Source organism: Meriones unguiculatus, chromosome 6, assembly GCF_030254825.1.
Source record: "Meriones unguiculatus strain TT.TT164.6M chromosome 6, Bangor_MerUng_6.1, whole genome shotgun sequence".
Taxonomy (NCBI): domain Eukaryota; kingdom Metazoa; phylum Chordata; class Mammalia; order Rodentia; family Muridae; genus Meriones; species Meriones unguiculatus.
In genome coordinates, this window is record NC_083354.1 from 15,185,960 (window position 1) to 15,207,756 (window position 21,797).

At 41.8% G+C, this 21,797-nt stretch overlaps 1 protein-coding gene across 3 annotated transcripts in view; it reads left to right on the plus strand.

The window, feature by feature from the left end:
- Window positions 1–21,797, plus strand: part of Unc13c (unc-13 homolog C) — a 483,555-nt gene that overhangs the window by 295,115 nt on the left and 166,643 nt on the right. For all 3 annotated transcript variants that reach the window (XM_060384763.1, XM_060384762.1, XM_060384764.1), the window contains exons 14-16: window positions 1,206–1,274; window positions 3,141–3,230; window positions 4,514–4,642. In XM_060384763.1, coding sequence (XP_060240746.1) covers window positions 1,206–1,274; window positions 3,141–3,230; window positions 4,514–4,642 — 288 coding nt within the window. The remainder of the gene's footprint in view (window positions 1–1,205; window positions 1,275–3,140; window positions 3,231–4,513; window positions 4,643–21,797) is intronic.

The window sequence follows — 21,797 nt, forward strand, 5'->3', positions numbered from 1 at the left end:
GGTAGACTGAGCTGGGAAAGAGCTTCAGTGAGGAGCGGTCTAGATCAGGCTGGCCTCTAGGTATATATGTGGAGTGAGGGTCTATCTTGATTGCACTCACTGACGTAGGAAGAGCCCGACCAAAAGTGGGCAGCGCCATCCCTAAATTTGAATTCTGGACTGTGGGGAAAGGCAAATAAAGAAAAGAAAAGGGGAGAGAAAGCTGAGCATGCGTGCTCTCTGCTCTTGATGGTGGATGTGGCCAGTTGTTTAAAGTTCATGTGACCTTGACTTTCCTACAAAGTGGACTGGAACCTAGAACCCTTCTCCGTAAGCTGGTTTTGTGAGGTATTTATTTTATCACAGCAGCAGGAAACAAAACTAAGGCTTCACTTACAGAGTCTGTGTGTGTCCAGCTTTAATATTGCCCCCTGGTTTATATCGGACACTTCTGCTTCCAACCAAATGTTTTACTAACCCAACTCCATCCTCACCTCAGCCAAATACTCAAAGACTGCAGTCCCACACTGACACTGCCTCAATGACAGCAGTGAGAAGTAGGAACTCAATTTTTACAGTATTTGCAGAGATCAATCATAAAATCCTTTATAAGCACTCAATCCCTTCAGCTTAGTAAGTCTATGCTTGCTTCCCAATGGAAAAATGTCTTTTTAAAATGTGTTTTTGTTGTCGTTGTTTTTGTTTTTACACACACACACACACACACACACACCAGCTGTTCCCATTCCTTGATTAGAAATTAATAAATATGTCATTGATTTTCTGGGGGCCCAGGATAATGTGCAGGATTAAAACAAGGGGTGAGCTGTGTTTTCTTCTGCTGACACACTGCAGTACTGTGAGTCATTATAAAGAGAAATGGTGGAAATTCATTTCTCTGCAGACTAATTCCAGGTACTCTGGTAGGACAATTGCACCATTTCCTCTCGTGCACAGAGGTAGGATGATTTACCTGTAGAATGGGGATGGTGTCAAAGACCCAGAGATGGACTCTGAGCCACAGTTGTGTCCTGTGATTGCATAGTTCTGTGACTTCTGACAGCGGTTGACAAAAAAAAATAAAAATAAAAATAAAAAATAAAAAATAAATGCCCCTCTGTCTCTGTAGAATGAGAAGAGTAATTCTCATGGACAGCTGAGGAGTTTGCATTGTGGGTGGTTGGTTGCTTAATTCCATCTCTCTGTCTTGTGTTTCCTTGGTACAGAGGGAGAAATTCATAAAACTACTGGACCAGTTGCATAACTCTTTAAGGATCGACCTGTCAAAATACAGGGTAGGTACTCCTTAAGGTAGTCCCTTAAGGTAGACGACTGCCTTTGCTCTAGGTGATTTCTTGCCATAGTGTATCATTACCCATCCTGTAGTGGAAAAGTAAACATGCTCATTTTGAGTCTGACACATCAGAAGCAATCCTCAAAAGACCATTTGTTCTCATACTCTGCATGCACATAAACCCTAACAATAACAGTAGTTTGTGTGTGTACAGCTCAATCTTGGAATCCTTACTCACCATCTGGTAGAGAGCCCTGAGCTAATTCATCAAGGGAACACAAGGTCCAGCCTCACTTTGAAAATTCATCTTGAAAATTTAGTTACAAAACGTCTATAGTCATAATTGTATGTGCTTCTCTATACCTTACATTCACCAATGGTTTATTTGAATATTTTCTTATTTGTATATATGTATCTTTTAGACTCATTTTAATTAGTCTCTTAATGATGAATAGATAAATGGTTAGATAGATGAATAGATAAATTGATGATTGGATGGATGGATAGATGAGTAGATAAATTGATAGATGGCTATACAGGCAGACAGACAGACCGATGTATAAGTAGGTGACTGAATAGACATATAGACAGAGAGATGGATAGATTTATGGATAAATGAATGGATGGATAAATGATAAATATGTGGATAGATGAGTTTATAGATTACAGATAGATGATAGATAGACAGACAGACAGACAGACAGATAGATAGATAGATGGCTAGACAGACAGATAACTGGATATTTCCAGAAATTACAAACCAAATTTTATCAAGGTCTAATTACATGTTAGAATTAACATGATTTTAAGAACACAATCATCACACATTCCAGCCTACTATAGAAACTATTTTAGGGCAAAAAGAGCCCTGAACATTATTATTATTATTTATGAACATTATCATTATTTATGCACTAAGCCCACTCAAGGTCATAAGAAATACAATGACTATAGAAAATCTATGTGAAAACAATCATTAGTTAATAAGAAAAATTTCATAGTGTTAAAGCCTTTGTTCTTTCAAGTATTTTCCTAATGGCACCTTGCTTTTCCTCCAGCCTTCCGAATACCTGCATTTTTAAGTGACCTGTCTCCTTGCAGTTCAGTTAGGAGAAAGTCATGTCTGAAACTTACCATATTTCAGATCTTGGAACACAATCTTATTTTCTACACTCAGAAGTTTCCTTGTGGCTGAGAAGTAAATGTTATCACCTGTGCCATGTTCAAAGTAATTTTTGAAAATTAAACCCATCTTTGGAAAGTGATAAAAAGATTTAAAATAGATATTCCTATCACTTATTCAAAACTATTTTATACGCAGGAATGAATACTCTAACATTGCAAAAAATGATAATGTGGTGTACTTTTTAAACTTTTTCCTTATTGTTGAACAGATTGACCCACTGATCTGAAGAATTTGGTCATTTTCACCCCTCCATTCTCCACCTTTACCACCCTCTCCTGCTGGCAGACTTATCAACCAGTCCCCTCCTACCACTGTCATAGCTTCATGTTGTGTGTGGCACACTGACTTTAATTAGATTTCTTGTCTGGGTGTGGTAAGAGATTATTTATTGGACCATAGCAGCTCCTCGGTGGCTATACCTCTGAAGAAAATGGCACCCTGAGGATGAATAAAAAGATATAGCTTTCTAAGATGAATAGCAGTATATTTTTAAATCTTCTGTTTGGGGGGGATGTTCTGTAATAATTTTTTTTTAAAATCATTTAAAAATACTTTAGAATAGTTTTGACTGATATATGACCTATCTCCAGCTTTTAAATTTTTTCACAATAAGTCTCTTGTATTAATTTCTACACTGGAGGTTTGATGTCAGCAACCCACTTCTGTTTCCTATTTAACCAGGAAAACTTTCCAGCCAGCAACAGTGAGAGACTGCAGGACCTGAAGTCCACCGTGGACCTGCTGACCAGCATCACCTTCTTCAGGATGAAGGTATCTCAGCTCATTCCCACAATGCCTTGGTATGACACATTTGTCCCTTGAGAGAGCTTTGCTTTATCCTGCTTCCTGACCAGTAATGTCCAAGTCCAGCCAGTAATCCTGGGCTACATGACTTTTCCAACGTAGGCTTTATCAAGGAAACACATTTTCTAGTCACCTTACATTGAGACAGTGGGTCAGAATTAACTTTGTCTTAAAGGATGCTCTCTCAAGAACTATACAAGATACTTTTAAAAATAGTAGAGACTATAAAGTGAAAGTAAGTTACATTTAAGTGCTAACTGAGATGGTTTGCTAATTCTTTTACTGTAGGAGAATTGCCAACTCCTGCTCACCCAGTGGGGCCAGTGCACAGCGTCAGCCTTGGCATTGCTTGTATGAGAACTGGCCACAGGATTCCTTGGCGTGGTTGGCTATAATCTGCCAGACTCTTTAGGCATTTCTGTTTAAGATCTCTTCCTTCTTTAAAAACAAATTCTGGACAGTCATAATTAAGCCTTCCAAACACAGCTTGCTAAGAAATGGACTTATTTTTTTTTTCTCTTTGAAATAGAATATTCTGAGAGTTGGTCAGCAGGTACTGAGACAGCAAACAAAACAACATACCAGGGTATTTTTCTCAGCTACCATTAGTTAGCGTTTGTCAGTTGATGACGTGACACTTAGAAAATGTTGTTCCTGGTCATGTGAAACACTTCTGCTTGTATGTTTACAACCGTGACCATTTTTAGGAGGTTACTATCTCAGAGAGCTAACATAAATATATGTGCATGTTTTACATATATGTGTGTATATACACATATATGAGTTATTTAAAAAAAATGTTTTAAGGCTGGGAAGTGGTGGTGCACGCCTTTAATCCTAGCATTCAGGAGGCAGAGGAAGGTGGATCTCTGTGAGTTCGAGGCCAGCCTGGTCTACAAAGTGAGATCCAGGAGAGCCAGGGAAACAGTGTCTTGAAAACAAAAGAAGAAGAAGAAAAAGAACAAAAGCATTTTACATTTATGTATTGAGGGGAGAGGTGGGCACATATGTGGAGGTCAGAGGACAATGTGCAGGACTCAGTTGTTTTATTCCACTGTGTGGGTTCCAGGTAATAAATTCAGGTCATCAGTTCTAGACAACAGGCTCCCTTACCTACTCAGCTCTGCCTTACTTAGGAGATTTCCCAGGCCACATCTTTCTTAACATAGTGAAATGAATTGAATATAGTTTAAATGGTTTCACGGCTTTGCTGCACTCTACTGTTTTTAAGAAAGTGATTTGTCTGTCAGGTTCTGGAGCTTCAGAGCCCCCCAAAGGCCAGTGCGGTGGTGAAGGACTGCGTCAGGGCTTGCCTGGATTCCACGTACAAGTATATCTTCGACAATTGCCACGAACTCTATTCTCAGCTAATAGACCCGGTAAGAGGAGAAGTGCAGCTTTATGGCCGCCGCTATTCTGTTTCTGATGTCTGTTTGAATACATTTAGACTAGCAGAAAATGGCAAGGTATGTTCATTTAATTTCACATTAACCATAGGTTTGAGGATTCCCATCCGGTGTCTCCGCATTTGAACATCATTTTCCTACGCTTGAGCTAATCCGTTCCTCACAATAGCTTTGTGTGGCAAAGGCAGATATTATCATTCCTGTTTTTCAGGTGCATAATTGTGTTGAGAAGAATTAAATGTCTTGCTCCAGTTCACAGAGTGGGTAGCAATTCCTTCGAGGGAAATCTGACGTTGGGCCAGTACAACATTAAGCGGAAAAGTGTCTCACTTTTTTTTTTTTCCCCTGTTTATTTTTCTTCTTTTAGTAAACATTCTAGAGAAAGAGAAACAAAGCTCCCACTGAAAATTCAGAGGTTGTGCCTGGAGATGTAGCTCAATTGGCAGGCTGCTTGCCTAGCATGCTCAAACCCATGAGTTAAACCTAGCATAGTAGCCCATGCCTGTAATCCAGGCAGTTGGAAAGTGGAGGTGGGGCGGGGGAGTCAGCAGTTCAAGGTCATTCTTGACCTTGACCTTGACCTTGACTAGTAGAGGTTACATGAAACCTTGTGTCCCCCGCAAATAAGGAAAAGGAAGGAGGAGGAAATACTCAGTTGTGAAATACTCAGACATCATATTTAAAGTCTTCTTCAAAGCCATTTTTTGTGCTTTCTTCTGTATTATTCTCTAAGCCTTGTAAGACCTGGGGTCTCACAGCTCAGGAGTTTAAGATTGTGCCCTTCCCAGAAACTCTCACAGACCACACAACTCATTGCAAAAGCAAGAGGTTTAATTTAACCATTGCACAATGGGGTCACCCCTGCCGGTCAGCAAAGAGTGGCACCGGGAGACAAAGGCCTTTAGGTTTTTAAAAGAAATATTTTGGGAAATTTGAAGTTGCAGTTTTGGCAATTTAGGATTGGATGAGGAAGCTATAAAGTAAGATAATTGGTTAGTCTTAGGTGCTCAAGCTTGGCCATTCCTGCCAAGTGTGGATGCAGCTGCAATTTAAGGTGGGGTGGTTAGCTCATCCTTGAAGATTAGGGGCTGCGGACTTTTGGCTGGAGGTCAGGAGCTACTCAGAAGAAGTCTGGATTTGTTGCTAAGAAACACTATCTTGAAGACAAGGGTCTGGTCGTTCTTTTTGCTGAGTGAAGGTCATTTCTTGCTTGCTTTTTTTCTATCTGTCCTCATAGATAGGGTCACATTTCTCCATTCTCTAGAAAGGTACTAAGAGGCTTTAGCTTAACCTGAACCTAAAACTCAAAACTATAGGCTTTAGAAGACATACAGGTTACAAAGTTATTCTAACCCTTTCAGCCTTAGATCCCTCTTTCCACTTTCCCAGAAATTAGAGGACCCTTTATGTAATTCTTTTTGCATAGCTGAAAGGGTAATCATTACAACAGTGGTATTGCCGAATCTTGAGTTGCACAATCAATGTCACCGGATAAATAATTTGATGGCACAAACTATAATCACCAACAAAGAAAATGGAATTCTGTAGCTGTTGTCCACCAAATAATTATCCATGCACCTCACAGCATGTCACATATCACAGGTATTCTGTGAATGTGGTGGGGGCCATAGTTAATAGTCTTGTTTGTAAATGCACACATGCTCAAACCCTAAGACTGATTTCAATGTGTGTTCTGATGCTTATACATTAGAATTAGTGGAGCAGAGCCTCAGTCGGGGTTTCCTCCTCTCTCAAATAGACAGAATGTCTTTCCTGTTTTTTTAGAATTGGGTTATGAAACCAAGACATAATGCCAAGCACCTGGAAAATCAGCAATCAGGGCAGAGGTATCAGTGACGACAAATGTTTAAAAACACACAGGATAGAACCCAACGGAAGTCAAAATTACATGGTAATTTTGTCAAAATACAGACCTAAGTTGAAAGGCAAATGTGAAATTTGAAAGGATGTTGTTAGGAGCTCTGAGCCAACTAACGGGGTCTCCAATGATTAAGTGTGATATATTTTATTCTAAAAGTTAACATTTAAAACCTTCCAGGAATCCAGATACTGTTACCTTCATTAACTTGAACTGCTTTCTAGAAACAAATATTATATATAGGAATATATATCTTTAAAATAAATTGTTATTTTTTTATTTGTGAGCAGCAATAACAATGTTAAGGTCATGATGGCTTTGCATGGAGCAAGGTAGAGTCAACACTAGACACTTTCTTGGGAAAGTCTCATGTTTAGTGTTATGATCTCAGGTTTCTTCGGAAGATCCCCATGTTAGAACAGTGTTGAAGAAAAGGCCTGGGATAAACAGGCAACATGTTATCCAATGTCCTACCAAGCATACACATTGCTTGGTGGTAACCCATAAGTGGGGTTGATCCACACTATAATTGCTGGTTGGCAGACGTGGGTAGACTGCAGTGGCCCATGCTCTTTGCATGCTATTTCAAGAGAAAACTAAAGAATGATAGAATCTCAGGAAGGAATGATTTGGTCTCTTTTTCTAATTTCCTTGCTGCATTTGTTTTTCCCAAATATTCTACATGGCCCTCTATGGCTGTGTTCTATTTCCTTACCATTCTTTCAAATGCCTTGTTGAAAAATGCCTCCTGCCATATTGCTCTTAAAAAAAAAAAAAAAATCTATCTTTTAGATTCTGTCTTTGTTTGTTTGATTTTTTTTTTTTTTTTTTTTTTTTTTTAAGCAGGAAGATGGTAAAGATGGCCAAGGGAAAACAACCCAAATTATATAGGAAAATTGCTTCTGGGGTTTCCATCTTATGTGGGGGAAAGAGTTTAAAGCCATTAGTAAATTTACAGATATATAATAATCTTTTTTATTTGCTTTGTTATGGAGCAGACACTGTGCAAACAAGGGAAAGCGAAATAAATGAGACAAACACAGTCACTATCACTATGGACTTGCAGTCTAGCAGCGGATAAACAGGGAAGCCATAATTAGGCAAATAACTAAAAGAATGTCAGATTCCAGGGAAGGAAACACTTGATGTAGTATTAAAGTACATAATAGGAAGAGCCAGTGGCCCCCAGAATATGGGAATAAGTTGACTTATGTGTCTCCAGGAAGACTGGGATTTAAATGCACAGAAACTAATAAAGTATTGTTCTAGCATCATTTGAGACTCCAGTGTGGGTGTAGAGAGACTGCTCAGTGCTTGTGAGCGCTTGTTATGCTTGCAGAGAATAGTCCTTCCCAACCATGTGTAAATCCGAGGGATCGAAAGCCCTTATCCGGGCCTCCTTAGACACTATATTCACATGAAGCAAATCTTTTTGAAAAGTCACAGCATGGTAGTTCCTACCCGTCAAGTTGACACCTGTGATTGGACTCAAGTTACTCGTATAAAAACTATATTCACTAGGTTACCAGTCCCATAGCCTTGGCCTAACCACTCAGTCCTCTAACCTCTCTTGGTTTCCCAGAAGCATTTGGTGCCTCTGGCCATTCCATTCTCCTCGAAATGCTCTCTATTCTAAGTGGCCAGTCACCATCTTTACTGACTTTCTTGCAGCCACAGCCCTTCACCTGCAAGGCACGGCCTTGAGCCTTGAATGGCCCAGGCCCCCACCCCACTGTACCCAGTCCTTTGACTTTTTCTCTAGCTACACAGGGTGATTCCGCGCAGAATGTCAAACACCCAGCTGCTCCACAGACAGAATTCCAGATGGAAACCTCCTTGTTGCTAATCAGGCATTCAGTGGGGCTGCAGAATCTGGCCATTTCCTTCATTTGCAGGGAGCTCTCCTGAGACCTAGATGGGAACAGGTTATCCTGCCTGCCTTGTTCAACACAGAACCCTGTCCCTGATTTGGCTGGCACAAGAAATAAGCTAGGGGTTGCTGAAGCTTTGAAAAGGGGCCCATTTGAACTCACACCGAAGTTCCCGTCAGTTAGAGAGCAACCTAGCCTTGGCAAATTCCTCTAAGCTCTGATTTCTTTGTTTACTAAGAGGGGATCAGGATAATGACATTAGCTGCCAAAATTGCTGTGAGAGCTAAATGAGGCTGTTTGGGAGCCTCCCTGCTTGCAGATGCCCAGGAAGACATCCTGTGATTCATTCTTGAATTAAAAATTGGCGCCGGGACTTGTCAGTGACACGCATTGAAAGGTCACCTTGGGTTCAGTGCTTCCTTTATGGAGCCGCATGGTTAGTTATAGAGGGGTGCCATTTACAACATGCAAAATCCACTCTTCTGGGCCCACCAGTCTCCCTCTGAAGTGCAAAGGCTGTCACTCCCCATCTGCCCCCAGCAAATCTTTCAGGTATTTGGAAGCACCGCAATGTGCTCTATAATCAAGCTTGGCACCAGAGCCCTCTCCAGATCACCACTTCTGCAAATGTGCCTTGCTGCCCTGACCTCTCCGGTGGCTCCGCTTCTGGCACAGGTCCCTTTCACAGCTGGTCACAGCAGCAAGGCCACACAAGAGAAACCATCACCCTCATTCACGGGGAAATCTCCACCCTCGCCATCACTCAAGGAAAGCACAGACACACACCACAAAATGTTGCATGAAATTATCACAGTCAGGGCTGGAGAGACGGCTCAAGGATTAAGAGCCCTTACTGCTCTGACAGGGGTTCAATTCCCAGCAGCCACATAACGAGGCCCCAAACCACCAGTAAGCCCACTCCAGGCAATCTGATGTACTCTTCTGGCCTCTGCATTCACATATGCACACCAATATACATAATTAAAAATAAAAGTAAAATCTTCAAGATTATGGCAATATTCACAATTTTCTCTACATCCTATCAAAAAGATTACACTTAAATAGATCACATATATACATATATACAAATGGTGGTTTATAAAAATGGTGGCATACTGTGAAATATCATAATGAGCCTTATTTCATCTTCTGTGTCTTTGGGATGGTCTCATAATTAATGCCCAAGAATATTCTCATACTTCATACTCGCAGAGTATGGCACTGGGTGAACATGACACAGCTTATTTAACTTGTCCTTCTTGATAGAAACATATTATTTCCTGTTACATTATTTAAAACAACGCTGGGAAAATGTTATAAAACATATGCAATTTTCTGTCTTGTAAAAGAAAGTATATCTCGTAGAATTCTAAGAGACGTGTTTGATTTACAGGAAACAGATTAACAATTTTAAGAGACACTGGCAAATTACCCTCCAAACAGGCTTTACAGTATTTCAGGCACTGCAGTAACCTATACTAGGGTCTTTTCTAGGGCCATAAAGAACTCTATGATGTCTCCAGCCATCTGGGCAGCTCTAAAAAAAATAAATAAATTGCATAATTAATAAGCCAAACAGTTTCATTTCCTGTCATTCTGGAGGCTGAAAAGGCCCAGACTGTGACCCTGGCAGGTCTGGTGTGGTCCGCTCTCTCCGTCCCCGGCTTCACCTTCAGAGCGTGCCTCTTTCAGCAGAGGAGCTGGCTGCTCCTGCTTACCCCTTCACATGGACACTGTCTCACTGACGAGAGTAAGAGGTCCTCAGCTTGGCCGCTGCTCTAAAGGCTCGGACTTAAAATGCTCTCCTGGATTTTAGATCCAATATGTGAATTCTGGTGGAGAGTAACGTTAGCACATAATAACACAGCAGTTGTTTTGATTTTTCTTAATTTGATGGATGTGAAAAACACATATAACTGATGAGTTTTTAATATGCATTTATCTTATTATTGATGTTTAAACGTGTTTCACACAAAACTCCAATACTTGACCAAAGTTTATGACGTTTTTGATCAGTAGGATTTTGCTCTACAGTAAAGAAATTGGATCTTTGTTCTGATAAGGGCTACAGTTAGAATTTCTTTAAATCATATTTATCGGGGTTTTTAAAAAATAATTTTATGCCTTCAGTTGTATCAACGTATAGCTCACTTGGGAGTTATTTTATGGTTAAGAACTAGATTATTTTAAGGCGGCCTCGTCATGTTTTTCTGTCTGTTACGTATCGTATAGACCTTTGTAATATTTAAATGTCTGACTCACCTATTCTGCTATGGAGTATGATGAAAACATTGCCTTAAAGTAATGTTTCATTGAAAGTTTGAAAATAAAAGCATGAATTATAGAGGAGAATTAAATCAACAAAGACCATTTCTTCCCTGTCTTGCTTTGTATCCATCCTAAAACATAGCCTAGAGAACAGAGGAAAGACTTTCTTGTTTTCTTCCACCATCCAGCAGGGCTTTCTGTAAATTGGTTTCATGAAATATTAAACTTGAAAATAGTTGTAAAGCTCCACGTTAGGAATAAAGTAGCTTTCCGAATTCTAAACTTACTGCTTGAAATCTCTTTTAAAAGGGAGAGGGCCAGCTGTTTTTTAGAAGTGTAAAATTCTACATACTTTTTGCACGCTGATAAATTTTAAGTGGTAAGACAGAAATTACAAGTTCTCACTTCACTCATTTATTTGGGGGGCAGGGAGAACCCAGAAAAACAAACTAATTGGCAAGTGCAAAAGTTTTAGAAGAATGCCATTTGAGAAGCTAATGGCTGAGAAGGCCAGAAAGAAATCTGTACCAACGATCCTTGTCGCTCTTCAGTGGGCTATCTCAGTGCCTATGCAACCCCCCCTTGCTATTAGAACTGTACTTCTTACAGGAATTGTATTTTCTTCTTCAAAACAATATTGCTATTCCTTTAGTGGCTTTTCTCAAAAACTGTGCAGTCCTGGCTGTGGTAATGGTGGAGGTGTACCGAAATGCCTCAATTTTAAAAGAAAAAAAAAAATGAACATTAAGAGGATTTTTATATTCAAACAGCCTTCTACTCTTCCCCTAACTCAATCAAGCCCTGACACTTGACCAAGGGAAGGCAAGGCGCTAGAGGTTGAAAGCTCAGTAGTTGGTGTTAAGCTAGGGATGTAAATGTGTGCCTATATCATGTCACCTTTATGCTCCCACAAATGCACCTATCTGTGCGGTTAGTCCCCGGCCTCTTCCTGTTCTTTGTGTGCAGTAGACTAAGGCACTCTCTGTGGCCAGAGCAATTAACTCACTCACCTCCCAGGTTCATTCCCTAGTGCATTGTTTGCAAATGGTGGGGTCTGGGGTCCACTGAATCACCAGCTCCTGAAGGCTGGTTAGTGAAGCACATGTTCAGGCCCCATCCAGAAGCGCTGAAGCAGAAGGCTTTGAAAGTAAGCCCCCCAGAACTACTCACCACGCCCTGCAGGAGGTTCCATCATTGTGTGCATCTACCCTGTGACTCGGAGAAGTAACGGGAACGGTTTGACGGTTTGACGGAAAGTGGCCAAGTGGCCCGGGAGAGTAAAGAGGGAATGCATGCACAAGCTCTGGAGAGAGAGTTATGAAAAAGAAATGAGCTCACATCTGTGCACAATCTCACACTTGGGAGAGGGGCTGATGCAGCCAGAAAGCACAGCTGGAGTCGCTGCTACCAATCTCAAGGCTGAGCTGACCCTGAGCCCCAGTGAGAATGAAGGTGTTCCAATTCATTTGATACAGGTTAACAAAGCAGTGAATTCTGTGCGGACTGCAACAACGTGGGGTCCCGTTTTCCTGACAGATAAGGCCAAGAAGTGAAAGCAGACGGGAAGGACGCCAAAGTAAATAGTTTAGATTTTGTCCTGAAAGAACAGTGGGGCCTCTGGGAATTTTAAATAGGAGCTTCATGCGATGAGATTCACAGTCATAAGTAGGGAGTGGACAGCAGGAGAGACTTAATTAGAGGGACAGGATTGGGAGCATGGAGAGCAGCTCACAGGCTCTTCAGGTGATCTTTACTCCATCGCCATTTAGATCATTTGTCCTTTCTAGAATAATTCATTTACGAAACTGTTGTAGCTCTGTCATGTGTGTTAGAACACACTGATGTATGCAAAAGATAAGCATCTCACCTCTGAAAGGATGATTTTCAGTTTGGGGATCCTTGGTAACTCTGGGTATTTATAGAATGTCCAATAAAACTAGCAGTGGTGGTGTCTGAGGTCTGAGTAGGTTCAGGAGACCATTGCCCCCAGGGGTGAGACGTGCTCCATGTAAATTGACTAACTCCATGTTTTCCTCCACTTTTGAAAGTCATTTAAGGTTCTTAAATTATTTTTTCCCTTTTTTTTTAAATTTTTCATCAATTACACTTTATTCATTCTGCATCCCCCCATAAGCCCCTCCCTCCCCTCCCAATCCCACCCTCCCTCCTCCCTCTGCTTGCATGCCCCTCCCCAAGTCCACTGATAGGGGAGGTTCTCCTCTCCTTTCTGATCTTAGTCCATCAGTTCACATCAAAAGTGGCTGCATTGTCCTCTACTATGGCCTGGTAAGGCTGCTCCCCCTCGGGAGGAGGTGACTAAAGAGCAGGCCAGTCAGTTCATGTCAGAGGCAGTCCCTCTTCACATTACTATGTAACCCAATTGGACTCTGAACTGCCCTGGGCTACATCTGTGCAGGGGTTCTGGGTTATCTCCATGAATACTCCTTGTTCCACCTTCCCGATGGTGAGTGCTCTCTGTCACGAACAATTCCACATTTGGCTAAGGCTGAGGATCTGGCTTGCTTCCATGTATGTGGACCTATCTGCATTGCCCACGTAGCACGCCTGGGTTGGCTACCCAGAGGCTATTTAAGCTGTGGGCTGGCTTTCCCCAGGGTCAGATGATTGTTCAAGGTTCCTGAATAAACTGCATTGGAAAAAAAAAAAAAAAGAATGTCCAATAAAAATGAGCTAATTTGAATATATTTTAAAAATCCAACAACAATCATATCTTTGTGTTGAAGCAAGTTAAAATTCTTCTTTCTTTCATTTGAGCTGAAATTATGTCCACTTAGCACAGATACTTTCTTAATACTGTCTAGAAACTCCAGCCTGACCTTTGCTATCAGCGCTGTGAAACTGAGAAAAAAGGGTCTTTTGCTTAACTGATACAATACAAAACCAGAAGAAATGGGATCCAGTGGGAGAAAATAAACACATTATTTTGTTGTTAAAGACACCAGGAGCGCTGCGTCATCTGTCAGTGATGTAACTAACAGACAGGAATGAATTAGGTGGCTAGCCAAGCGTTTCACCAAGAAAAAAATTACCTAAAATGAAAAGAAAATTTTAATTGCATAAAAATGGCTAAGTGTTTTTTAAGTTATATTTTATTTGTAAGTAATTGTACTGAGAGCCCTCTGGCCCCTGGTATCTATCAGGATTCCAATTCAGTGTCCTACTCCCCCCTTGGATATAGGGGGCCCGTGGGGTTTAGTGTCAGTCGATACAATTTCAAATTCAATTCAGCATCAAGTGTCAGGGGCTCTTGTAATTTGGTTGAGCTGATCGTTCATGCTTTCAGTGAGGGACAATAAGGTTTCAATTTAATAATACTTCACACGGAACCAAGCCCGTATGAATCTAAAGCAAACACCTAAAACTTGGTGGAAAATGTGGTCCTTTATTTAAGTTCCACGGGTATCTGCCAGGAAAGAGATACCTGCCTGATTATACTTACGGTATGCTCTCATTAAACAGCTTAGCAGGCCTTTGTCAGTGTCATCCGTGTCTTGAAAATGCTAGTACCACCCTTAGCTCGTGATTTGGTTTTCCCACTCCATGGATACTGACATGGAGTAGGAAACCAATGGACGTTAGAGTAGCACGTTAGAGCTGGTGCCACTGGGCATCAGCACAGTCAGATTGGGTTGTTTCCACTGTGCAGACTCCTCCACCACACACGTTGATCCTGACCCTAACGTGTGCCCAGCCAGGGCAGTAGCAAGATCGGATGGCAAGGATTTCAGTTACGATCCTTTTGAATTTCCTCGCCTTTGCTCTCCAGGGAAGAGTGTTTTCAGAGCTCGAACCTTCTATCCCAGATCTGCAGAAGCACAGAACCTTTATGCCTGGGATGCCCTTTCTTCTGTCTGGTCTCTTCCTGATTCTGTTGCATACAGACTCCACTCTGAGGTTCTGCTCTCTGGGCCATGCCTCTGCTTGCACACTGTCCCACCTACAAGTGTCTTCCATGCCCTAGTACTCTTGGGAAGCATGTTTCTCTGCTACTACCCAGGACTCTGTTAGGAGACACTTCCTTTCTTCAGTGAATTGAACACACACAGGCACACAACTTATGTATATGTGGACTGTGTGCATGTGTGAGTGCAATGCCTGTAGAGGCCAGAAGAGGGCAGCAGATCCCCAGGAGCTGCATCTAGTGAGCGCTGGGAACTGAACTCAGGCCCTGAGCCATCTCTCCAGCTGCTAGAATTGTTGGCTTAATTTACACACAAGTCTGTAGTGTACATTGGGTGTATTCCCTAAGCCCTGACCTACTCCCATGAGTCACCTTTGTTGTCCTAGATAGTTTCACACTCACTTTATGTCTTATACGCATGCAAGATTTTACATATCTATTTAAGATCGAAGATTAGCCTTGTCAGGTATGGTGGAGATACAGAAATTTACAATCATGCATGTAGATACAACTCCCCCACACACACACACACACTCACACCAATAGATTTGTAGATAAATAAATACCTATTAGTCCATCGCCACCACTTCCAATTTTCCTTTTGATGTATCCAAACTTATTTCTCTTATGATGTGCAAGATATCCCGTGCATTCCCTAGGAATCTGGAATAGCACCAATGACCACGTTAACTCATGATTTTCCATATCGGCCGTGACTCCTAGGAGATTTGAACTTCCTGACAGAAGCATCCGAGTCTTTCTAGTTAGTGATCACATGATAAAATTTTTACCTAGGCTTCCCTTTGGCCAATCCCAGGGAAAATCCTGAGCCCAGCAATAACCCATGTTGGAAATATAAATCCTTGGGAATTCCCATTACACTGAGGTGTTCCTGGAGACTTAGTGCTCGGACCACTCATCCTTTTCCCTGGTAAAGCATCTGGGTTTTAGAATGGATGCAGTTTGCTTGTCTTAGAGATACTCAGTATTAAGCAGTTTTTCTGACCTTCGCAGGATGGCAGGGAACTTGGTGAATCTGTCGCTGTCCCAGTGCAGACTGTTCCGGCCCTGCCTCTGGATGTCCCCTCCAGCCCCTGTCTTATTAATGACTCCCTTTAAGATTAAGCAGCTCGTTGCCAGCTACAAGGGACTTTAATTTGATTTTAAAAGGCTTCTGGTTTGTTGTAATTACGCTGTTGTTCAGAATTAGCTGCTGAGGCCATGGCACGCTGCTTCGATGTGTCACTTCTGCCCCGTGGATGACAGATTCACTTCCTTGCCACAGCAGAATGTCACAAAGAGGCCAGCAGCTTAGCGTGCTGACGTCCCCTCCTCGAGATTTCCCTCATGGCTTTACCGAGGTTGCTTTTAATCCTGCTTTGTGTTTTGCCAGTTTCAAATCCCTGGATGAAAAGGCTTCTTGGTCAGAAAGCATTTTATTGTATTTATTTATGTCACAAGAACACACACACTGACCCACAGAGTCGCACGCACACCCTATGCCTTGCACGTTGAATTAGCCATAGTGCTCTTTAGTTAGTTTACTTCTACGTGGGAGATGGAGGTGCAGGCATGCTCCAGTGCATATGTGAAGCTCGGGTGACAACTTGTGGCAATCCGCTCTCCTCCACCATGTGAGTCCCTGGAGCTAAATTAAAGTTGTCAGCCTTTGCAGCAAGTCCTCAGACCTGTTGAGTCCTCTTACTGGGCCTGGGTGTGTGTGCTTTTCATTGTTGTTGTTGTTGTTGAGATGCGTATTTAATATGCAGTCAGTTGAATAATGAAACGGTAAAGTGGTATCTATTAAATAGCTTTGTGAGTGTTTGGCTCGGGATATTGGTTATAACTGAGAACACTGGGGTTGGCTAGAAGGAAGGACTCTGACACAGTGGGGGGAAAGGAAGCTTCCTGACAACCTTCCTGCTAAATACCATCTAAGCACGGGCTGTTTCGTCATAGCAACAGGCTTGAGTGTTCCCAGATATCCTGACGGGAGATTCATAGAAGACATCTTTATTGTTTTTCTGAGAAATGTCTGTCCACTTTTAAAAATATATTTAGATGTCGCTTGTCCGGGTGCTTAAAATACACCTGAACATTAGATGCCAAGCTCTATGGTACCTGCTGGAACAGAACAGGCCACTCTTCCATGAGACCCAGCTGGATCCCGGATTGCTAGCTCTCCCAGCTGTCTTCTTCCCTAGAAAATCTCAGTGCCTATCCACAAACCTCAGGGGGGAAACACGGCCCTACAGTTTACGAAGTTTAATTTTGTACAAGGGAGCCTGTTAGTGGCATTGCTGTTTATGTCCATCAATATTAAAACTGCTTCTCAGGACCTGTCAGAACAAAAAGAACCAGACAACCAGCCAAGACAAACCTCCTGCACTTTATGATCTGAGCAATCCAAAAAGTTCTTCCATGAAGCTTAACTTTCCCTCTTGCCTTTTTTTGTGCTATCGAGGTCTCTCCTTTACAACACTCACATTTCTCAGTCATACCTATCCCCAAGCTCAACTTTGTTACCACCTTTCCCAAAACAATCTCCTGATAGATGTAACAGTGGGTAATTTCCACAACTGCTTCATATTTCGTTCTTATTCATGATGTTATTTTTATGCTTTAAATTACTGTTATTTTGCTCATATTATTCTATGTATTATGGGACAACCAAGCTCAGCTTATGTGACAGATGCTTTTGCGTGAGCGTTCCAGGCTGTTTTGTCTTTGAAAGTCGCTTTCCTTCCATTGTTCACACGGTGCCTTGCATACAGTATCTAATCAGTAAACATGAGGTGTGGTGCATGATGAAGATTAAATCTTTGACAGCTCAGCTTCTAGAGTACAGGTGCAAATGACTCAACAAATGGCATCCTTACAAAGGATGTTCTTACCATTGCCTTCAATCTGGAGTCTCTTCGAGTGCTAGTCCCAGTTAAGATCAGTCGCCTGAAATGGCGGGATCTAGAAAAGATCATCCTGAGTGAGGTATCCCAGGAATAGAAAGACACACATGGTATATACTCACTTATAAGTGGGTACTAGACCTATAAGAAAGGATAAACATACTAAAATCTGTACACCTAAAGAAAATAAACAAGAAAGGACCAGGGGTAAGATGATCAATCCTCACCTAGAAAGACAAAGGGGATCGACATTGGAAGTAGGAGAAAACAAGTAACAGGACAGGAGCCTACTGCAGAGGGCCTCTGAAAGACTCTACAGTGTATCAAAGCAGATGCTGACACTCACAACCAAACTTTCTGCAGAGCGCATGGAATCATATGAAAGAAGGGGGAGTTAGTATGACCTAGAGGGTTCAGGAGCCCCACAAGGACCAAATATATCAGGGCACAGGGGTCTTCTATGAGACTGTTTCTCCAACCAAGGACCATGCATGGATATAACCTAAAACCCCTGCTCGGATGTAGCCCGTGATAGCTCAGTACCTAAGTGGGTTCCCTAGTAAGGAGGACAAGAATTATTTCTGACATGAACTCAATGACTGGCTCATTGAGCCCCCTTGCCCCCCTCTCCCGCCGAGGGAGGAACAGCCTTACTAGGCCACAGATAAGAACATTGCAGTGAGTCCTGAAGATACCTGATAAGCTAGGGTCAGATGGAAGGGAGGAAGACCTCTCCTATCAGTGGACTTGGAAGGGGACTGGGAAGAGATGAGGGAGGGAGGGTGGGATTGGGAGGAAAGAGGGAGGGGGCTACAGCTGGGATACAAGTGAATGACCTGTGATTAAAATAAAATTAAATTAAAAAAAAAAAGAAAATCTGAGCTATTGACTCAGTTGAGAAATAAAAAAATAATAATAATTTAAAAAAAAAAAGATCAGTTGCCTGTCCTTACAGGGAGTCAAGTCAGGTCCATGCAATAGAATCGTGCATGATGGCGGAGAAAATGAATCCCTGCCCTTCCTGACAAAACAACCACTGGCCAAGGGCAGCTAGTATGCACTCAAAGAAATACTAGGAAAATGGAAGAAGAATTCTTTTTAAAGTCCTGTTCAATTTGAATAACCACATTTAACCAGTGACTGGTGGCACTGTGTTGGAAAATACAGCTATGGAGCTTGGGGCAGGAACAAACAAACAAACAAACAAACAAACCTCAACTGGTATGGCAGAACTGAGGTGTACCAGGCTAAAACTCCTGCAGCCAAGCCTTAAGCGCTGTACTCAAGGGCATTTGCCTTGCTCAGCCTGACCCTGGCCTTGGGCAAATGTTAACCCATGGTTTGTTGCTATTGGTACTTTACCTGGTGTTGGGGGAGTGACGCGGGGGCCCCCATGAACTGGCTTTTCAAGTCCAGCATTATCTATTGAACGGATTGTTCCCAGGTCTGATGGAATGCCCATTTTACTATCGTGGGGATCGAACTGTCTTCTGGTCTCTTCCCTTTCCTTAAATAATATGTGGAGAATCCAAATACCTCTCTGTATCCAAATCAAATGTCGCCTCCTCTGTGAAGGGACTCCTCGCCGTTTCTGTGTTTGGTTCTCCCGACTGGCCTGCATTTAAACAAGGGGCCTAAAACAGCGGGACCGAAACAACGTATTCGACTTGTCTGCATCTGAGCTTATTTCTCCCTCCCCGAACATAGTGATGCTAACACCTAACCCTCATGCATCTTCTTCATAACTGCAGAGTGCCTGCTCAGTCCCCAGGAATCATGGGACCTGCAGAGGTTCTATTCAGCCCAAGAGAGTTGGCCCCTGTTTCCCAGATTAAACAATTAAACGCACAGTTGTCGGGAGGAGCTGTTATGGCTGGGAGGCTCTTGTTTCAGCCTGAGACGGAACTGATGTTCAGTAAATGCTAACGTTAGGATTATCCTCTCTATCATTATTAAGCCTCGGAATCCATCTCACAAAAGAGAACGAGCTCATTAGCATGGCATTGTTCTCTTAGGCAACAGGCGAAACTGTTCATGACTGTTAATTAGGGGAAAACACTAGAATCACTTCTATTAAGGAGGGATTAGCTCATGGATACAAGGAGGGAGCATCCGGAACTGCAAAGGAAAAGAATGAGTCTTCTACAGTCACCACCACAAATAAACTTGAACATCTCTGTGTTTTTACATCTATAAGCAGATTTTTGTTGTTGTTGTTGTTGTTGTTAAGGGCAATTAGCTGAAGAACAGGAAGCTGTCGAACCATTCAACATCCCTTTTCATTTGGATGCATCTGAGGTTAAAGTGCAAATTTGGGATAAAGTTAATTTGGAAATTTTACTATCAGATGTTAGCATCACCTTTGCTGACTCCTTTTCCATCTATGCCTCTGTACTGCAACCTTGCATAAGGTCCACATTTACAAACTATATTGTTGATGGGTCCTCTGGATTACTATACCCCATGTGACACTAAACTCCTAAATAATGGTTCCAGCACTAATAAGAAGCTGCATAACTGAAAGAATTTACTAGAGGAGCTAAAGCGAACTTGGAGAGTAAGGGTGTGTGTCTCTGTTACAGAAGATTTGCGCTCCATTCCCAGCATCAACAACTGATTGTAACTCAAGCTCCAGGGCATCTGATGCCCTCTTGTGGCCTCCACGGGTACCTGCACTCATGTGCACATAAACATACCCACAGACACACACAATCACATATACAACATCATAATATAGACATAATTTAAAAATATACTAAAGTTTTAAAAAAGAAGACTGCACTATAAATTTGTGTTTCCTCAACGAATTCCTAGATATGAGGAAATTCTAGATTAAAATTTTATTGTCTAAAAAAAAGATGTTATTGGCTACTAAAGACATGGAATGAGGGAACACAGCTTCCTGTCTATTTACATTACCAAGTTGGGAAAGTTGACAGTTTTTGGTTTTTGTTTTTTTTTTTTTTTTATTTTAGTTTCTCAGAATTTTTCTACTTTAATATATCACTAAGGATTAAACAAATAAAGAGGAAAAGTGACCCTGAGCAAGTTCAGGTGCCCACAGAGGGCCTGAGATTTCACTGAGCATGAGGCAAAGGGGAAAGCTACCGTGGTGTAAAGGCCAATCTGGCTCTCATTAAAAGTTTTTTCTGATTTTTTAAGGAAATAAACATTGGTTCACTGAGATCTTTGGTTGCTCAGGAATCTTCCACTAGTGTTGACTATATCCTCCTCCTCCTCTGCTTCTAATATTAGGTGAGAACTGATTCCTGTGAGCACGCTGCTCATCCATGATTTCATTTGCTGAGCTTGCCCACCCCACTGTATAGAGCCATCCCTCGGTATTTATTTAATATTTTTTAGTGTGTTTATTAATCAGTCCCATTGTGTTCTATACACAAATGGGGGAAAGCAGTGACAGTGACCTGTTACACATCCTCAGAAGTGACTCTCTGAGTATCTGACTTAACACCCATCAACTGTGCATCTGCGACATTAAGAAACAGTTCAGCAAAGCCTGGCTCTGGTAACTGTTTTGCGTACCCAGCTTCGACTTTGGGAACGATGATCACCCTGAGGGACTTTGCTCACTGTATAGAATCAAGAAAAGTCTTATAATGATGACGCTGACCTCTCATTAGGCGCAGAGAAAAAAATAGGCCCTTTTCAAGTCTAAAACCTCAGACATCAGCAGCCTGACATTATGTTCTGATGTAATGGCGGCTGCCAGCAGAGCCAGCCTAATTCACATGGAATTGCAACACTGCCATTCAGCTTTGGTCCACTTCTGAAGAAACCAGAATGCGGTGCCTTCCAGTTAATCATTCTGATTTCTCCCTTGACATCCTGTCAGGTTTTTACTTATAGCTTTCAAGTAGGTGCTCCAGTTATTTATAGCTTCCTGGGTTTTTGGCCTTTCTCCCCTTCAGACAGCATTTCAACACGATACAGGTATGAGAATTTCTCACTAACACAAGAAAACTAAATCTTCTATAAATGCCAGTGAGTTATAGCTAACTACAAAAAGTAAATGGGTCATCATTAACAGGCCAAATTTTACTAGTTAAATTTTAAATTATTTTTAATTGTCATATAAAATACATGGGCTTATTGTGTAGAGCACAGTGTTTGGGGTGTACGTTGATTGCCCACTGGCAAAATTTAGCTTATTAGGATGCACGACCTCAGATAATTATGAATTTTTATTTTCATTCTTTGCAATGCTGGAGGTGAGACCCACGGCCTTATGCAAATTAGACAGCGGCTGGACCACTGAGCTATC